Consider the following 5,564-nt stretch of genomic DNA (forward strand, 5'->3'; position numbering starts at 1 on the left):
TCCACAAGAGTTAAAGTAATCTTTTCATGAGGCCCAACCTCAAAATCAACAAAGGAATCCCCCAACAAGCCCAAATAATTTTGGCCCACATCATACTCCATTTCCAGCAAGACAAAGATCTTTTTACCAAGTATAAAACAAATAGAAGATTTGAACTGTAAAGAAATGGATTGGACAAAGAAAGGAAAAGATCTAGGGAAAAAGACAATTTACCGGACCACACTATTTAAAGACGAAAACGAAACATCACATAAATGGGAGACAACGCCCACATTTACTCCAATCACCCAACTATTTAGCAAAGCAGAAACCCAAAAGTCCCTCTTAGTCTTACTACCCATAAAAATTTCTCTAGGCCTCTCATATTCCCACAAAATGACTTAAAACAAGGGGGCCCGAATAAACAATTAGCTTAAAGGATGGACAGAAACTAGTAGTCCAAGAATTAAACCAACCTAGAGTCCGAAAAAGGATAGAACTAACATTTATTCCCTCGAGCCTTGTGGGAATAAAGGAAGTACAAATGCGCTTCGCATGCCCTAAATGACATTCGTCTTTTCTCCCTTACCCTAGAAGATGATGTCATCCTTATGCGTAGCTTCACTAGAGCCGTAGTTGGTAAAAAAAACCTGAGAACTGGACAATTTCCACTAGCAACAAACGAAGTCAAAGGTGGCGTTTTTCGACGAGCACCACACCTTAGCAAACAGAGCTTAACATTCTCCGACCCACATGAGGAGTACTTGGAAGAGATACTAAAAGACTGAAGCAAGGCATGGCGACCCATCACAGCGCTGCCTTATAACAGAAGTTGCATCATGATCTCCCCCATGACCACCATCATGACTATCACTACCATTGGATTGTGAAGAGGGATAGCTCTCCTTTCTCTTAGGTCGGGTGGTTGCCCAGGGCTCAGCTGGATTAGTAGTTGCATGTGATTCATCCGAAAACTCTGAGGGTGAAGAATCAGAAGTTTCCGACGATGGATGTAGTGGCCCTGAACCCCTGTTTAGTAAATTAAGGATAATAGTTCGATTACGCTCATTTCTTGCTAACCCTATAATTTTACTAGAATACAACAAGTTAGGATGAGGATCCACAAATACGAACTATGGTTTCCCACATAGAGATTGCAAGCACAGAGCGAAATCCTGGAAAACCCTTTCCATGGATCTTCGACATCGCATCTGCTTATGCCAAACTTCCCCACGATGTTTACAATGTAAAAAGACACCTTCATATTGAAAAATCACCCAAGGTGGAGACAAATCTTCGTCTTAGATGAAGAACCCTGGAATAAGGGTACGATCCAAATTCACTCTAACACATGCTCGCAGACAAGTAGGTTGATCTTGAGACCTAGTAATATCATCAAAGAATATGACTCTACCTATCTGCATGAACGCTTTCTTAGCGACCTTTGGCTGAGTAAATAAAAAAGCAAGACCTTCAAGTCGCACCCAGAGTATGTCCTCCGAAGATCTCATATCGTGCAATGACCTGTTGTAACAAAACACAGAGAAAGTGATAAGAGCGCCTTGAGAGAATGCAAATCCCTTGTCAATCAACGCATGTCTGTCATCTTGATGTTTACAGAGAAGAAAGAAAAATTGGCCCACTTTGCGTACCACAATTTCATCTCTTTTCAACCAGAAATTATCTACCCATAACTGCAAAGTATGAGCATCAAATTGTTTATAATCTCTAACCTGAGCAACGACTGTGCGTTTAAATTGATACGCTTCAGTAATTTGATCTTGATCCGTCCTCTAAACTTTAGGACTTATACGACAGAGAGATTTCCTAGTAGAATAAAAAAGGAGATCCATACTGGAAGAACAAGCCAAGCCCTTGTATTATGGTTGAGTTAACCAGGTTTAGACGGTGAAACCTATGGAAATTATTAGCTTGAAAAGGAGTAAAGGTTAAACAATAAGCAACAACACTCACTAATGAAACAAATTAAACACACGCATGTCACTAGTTAACTCAAATAGAGTGACAAATTGCAATCAAGATCTTGAAGACGTGCTTTGGGCTTGAAGATCTTGATATGAGTTCACTCTCATACAATAGAGGCTCTCTTTTTTTTTCTTTTAGAGAGAGGAAGTTTATGTATATGTTAGGTAAGACTTCGATTGTGCTTATAGTCCCCACAAATAGTACTTAAACAAAAAAGTTATAAAAAATTAGAGGTAAGTTCTTATATGTATATATATATATATATAAGCAAGTGAAAAATGTTAGGGAAATTCTACATGATGGCCTCCTACTTTGGATTTTTCTACTTGGTGGCAGGCGAAAAAACAATTATACCAAGTGACGTCCTACTTTAGCTAATTATACATAGTAGTCTTAATCCACTTAAAACCTAGCTAAAAAATCCTTCAAAGTAAATTTACTAACCTACCTCTATAATTAACTATATTTTAAGGGACATAAACTCTCCTATTCTGGATTAAATCTTCCGCCTTTCTTTCCTTCTCACCTTCTATATTCTTTTCCCTCTTTGCCCTTAAAATTATACTTACGATGTCTTATTCGTGCAATTAGCGCTTCAGCAATTTGAAGGGATGAAATTATGAAATATACTTATCTGTTGACTAGTAATTGGAAAAAGGATAGCGAAATTTAGATAACGCATTGAAGTTTATCACCTTGCTTATTGGATATGCAACAGGAAAACAAATCCAGACAAGAAGTCTTGCAAGATGGTTTACAACAGCACCAATGGCCACGCCATATCGAGAGCAAACAACTTGTGGGATTATTTTTATATTCAAACAAATTTGATTAAATCTGAGTCGTTTACGTGCATTGCAACATCGGTTTTTTTGTTAAGCGAGCTTAAACTACAGGAATCCCACCCACCAAACAAGAGTTAAACTATCGAGAAATATTGGAAGGGCCTGCAATAATATTGGAATAGCACGACTTAGATAAGTAAGAGAATAAAACGAAAAATAAACTTATGATGTGTTGCCCAAAATTGTTGATGATCATGTAAAATGAAATTGTTGCATGAATTGAAATAATTGTAGAATATGAAACAGATAAATTCTTGAAGCCCTTAATTGCACGAAATATACCTGATGTGTTGTGAAAAATACCGGAAAATATGACATGGGAGTTAAGGAGTTATGATGATCGTAACTCACGAGGAATGGAGTTTTTTTTTGGGGGAAGAAGGATGCGGGGTTTGAATTAGGGTAATTAACTAGGGGTAGGTTAGTAAATCTACTTTAAATGATAAGTTAGTTACATTTTAAGTGTATTAAGGCCACTAAGTATAATTAGCCAAAGTAGGAGGTTACTTGGTATAAAAAAATTTTTGGTCAGGCATCAAGTAGAAAAACCCAAAGTAGAAGGCCGTCATATAGAATTTTCCAAATTTTTTTTTTTTTTTTTTTTTTTTTTGGCAATTCAAAGTTGTTATTGATAACAAAAAAAAAATAGAGAGAAGCCAAATAAGCTTCTTACAACCTAGATATCCACCACACCACACCACAGCTAAGCCTACCAATACAAGAGTAAAGGCTAGTCCACTAACAAAGTCCTTTCATTTTCAGGACAATTACAAGCAGTCCTAAAAACAATCTCTTTGACTAGAACATGAGCAGGCACTAAAGTATCATTAAACACTTTATTGTTCCTTTGAAGCCAAATTGCATAAATGGCCTCTGTAAATAGCTTAACATAAAGCCTAGCATGTCTACTTTGCCCACGAGCCTTAGTCTTGGCCTTCCTTACCTCTTCACCAAAAGACTGAAAATGATAGTCCCAGTGTAGCTTGCTATGAATTGCTTGCCATACTGCTGCAGCATAGTCACATTTAAAGAACAAATGGTTGAATGGTTTCATCTTCAACATCACACAATTTACAAATGAGAGAACATGGTATGTTCCATTTGCTAATCCTATCTGCAGTAGGCAGACTGTTCTGCAGCACTAACCAGAGAAGAAATTTACTTTTAGGACTAGCCTTGTTATTGCAAATGAGTCTACTCCACTTCACCTTCTCAAAAGACCCCATCAATAACTTATAAGATTTTTTAATGCTGTATTTGCCATTATGCATCACTGAATTCCACCCTCCTAGCTCCTGCAGCAGCTCTCTAGATGTCAGAATCTTCTTGAGTTGCCATGACATACTGTTGCTAATAGCAACAGAATAGACATCACTTCTTCTCATATAGTATTCATTCACCCATTGCACCCATAATTTATCAGCCTTAAAAGTAAGAGCTCATAAAAGCTTCAGTATTGCAACTTTGTTCTAGACTTCCATGTTAATTAAGTTCCAGCCACCAGCTACTCTTGGATTGTAAAAAGTAGCCCATGCCACAGGTGCTTTCTTAGAATCCAATGTCTTCCCTGTCCACAAAAACTTTCTGCACACACCCTCAACTGCTCTTATGAGTTTCTTGGGAAGAGTGAACAACTGAGCCCAGTAATTTCGCATTGAACTGAGGATGCTTCTCACAAGCTGTAGCCTACCAGCATAAGAAAGTGTCTTGGCTATCCACCCTTGTGCTCTATCAGTAATTTTATCTACCAGAACTTTACATTGAGAGAAGTTTAATTTCTTTGAAGCTAGGGGAACACCCAGATATTTGAAAGGTAACTCTCCCATTGGCAACTAAACAGCTTCTGCTAGAAGGATTGCTTCATGATCCCTAACCCCAGCAATGTAGATATTTCTCTTCTCTAAGCTTGCAACCAATCCTGAAGCAGCAGAGAATTTATTGAATGCAGCCATGATTTTGGAGACAGAGCTCACATCAGCTCTTGCAAACAATAGCAAGTCATCAGCAAACATGAGATAGGTAAGATCCAGTCTCTCACATTTGGGGTGAAAATTAAAGTCAGGATTATTCTTTAATTCCCCAAGGCACCTACTTAGATACTCCATACAAATTGCAAATAGAAAGGAAGAGAGGGTCACCCTGTCTTAACCCTTTCTTTGCTTGAAAAGGTGGAGTAGGAGTACCATTTAACATGATGGAGTAGGAGACACCTCTCACACATGTCATAATCCATCTTACAAATATCTCAGGGAAGCTTAGCTCAACCAGTACTCTCTCCAAGAAACACCATTCAACTGAGTCATATGCTTTTTTTATATCCACTTTTATAACACATCTAGGAGAGACATGGGTCCTAGAATAACCTTTAATCAGCTCTGTGGCTAGCAGGATGTTATCTGCAATGTTCCTTCCTGGGATGAAGCCAGCTTGAGAATTGCAAATCACCTCATTTACAACACTATGAAGTCTCTTAGTGAGGACCTTTGATATGATTTTGTAGAGCACTGAACAACAAGCAATTGGCCTATAGTCTTTTACTTGAAGGGCCTGAGCCACCTTAGGCACCAGAGTAAGGGCTGTAATATTTACTGGGTGATGAATAAAAGACTCTTGAAAGAACTCTTCCACACCAGCATACACATCAGCTTTAATAACCTCCCAAATCTTCTTGAAGAAAACTGCATTAAACCCATCTACACCAGGGGCTTTATTGTCATCTATGGATAATAAAGCTTGATCAATTTCCTCATGAGT

The 5,564-nt window shown here is 38.1% G+C and overlaps 1 protein-coding gene across 1 annotated transcript; it reads right to left on the bottom strand.

Moving 5' to 3' along the window:
* Positions 1-1,280: 1,280 nt before the first annotated feature.
* LOC109136466 (uncharacterized) lies at positions 1,281-4,636 on the bottom strand. The gene is made up of 4 exons (XM_019252579.2): positions 4,319-4,636; positions 4,019-4,234; positions 3,554-3,924; positions 1,281-1,503 (listed from the first exon to the last, which is right to left on the bottom strand). Exons 1-4 carry the CDS (start codon positions 4,634-4,636, stop codon positions 1,281-1,283), a joined length of 1,128 nt encoding a protein of 375 aa, XP_019108124.2.
* Positions 4,637-5,564: the final 928 nt, after the last annotated feature.

This window comes from Beta vulgaris, chromosome 4 (assembly GCF_026745355.1).
Source record: "Beta vulgaris subsp. vulgaris cultivar EL10 chromosome 4, EL10.2, whole genome shotgun sequence".
Lineage (NCBI taxonomy): Eukaryota > Viridiplantae > Streptophyta > Magnoliopsida > Caryophyllales > Amaranthaceae > Beta > Beta vulgaris.

Coding starts and splice junctions, on each gene's coding strand:
- LOC109136466 (XM_019252579.2), bottom strand. CDS start 4,636: ATGGGAGAGTTACCTTTCAAATATCTGGGTGTTCCCCTAGCTTCAAAG. Junction 4,235..4,318: donor CTACTTTTTACAATCCAAGA/GTAGCTGGTGGC, acceptor CTTACTTTTAAG/GCTGATAAATTATGGGTGCA. Junction 3,925..4,018: donor TGATGGGGTCTTTTGAGAAG/GTGAAGTGGAGT, acceptor TGCCTACTGCAG/ATAGGATTAGCAAATGGAAC.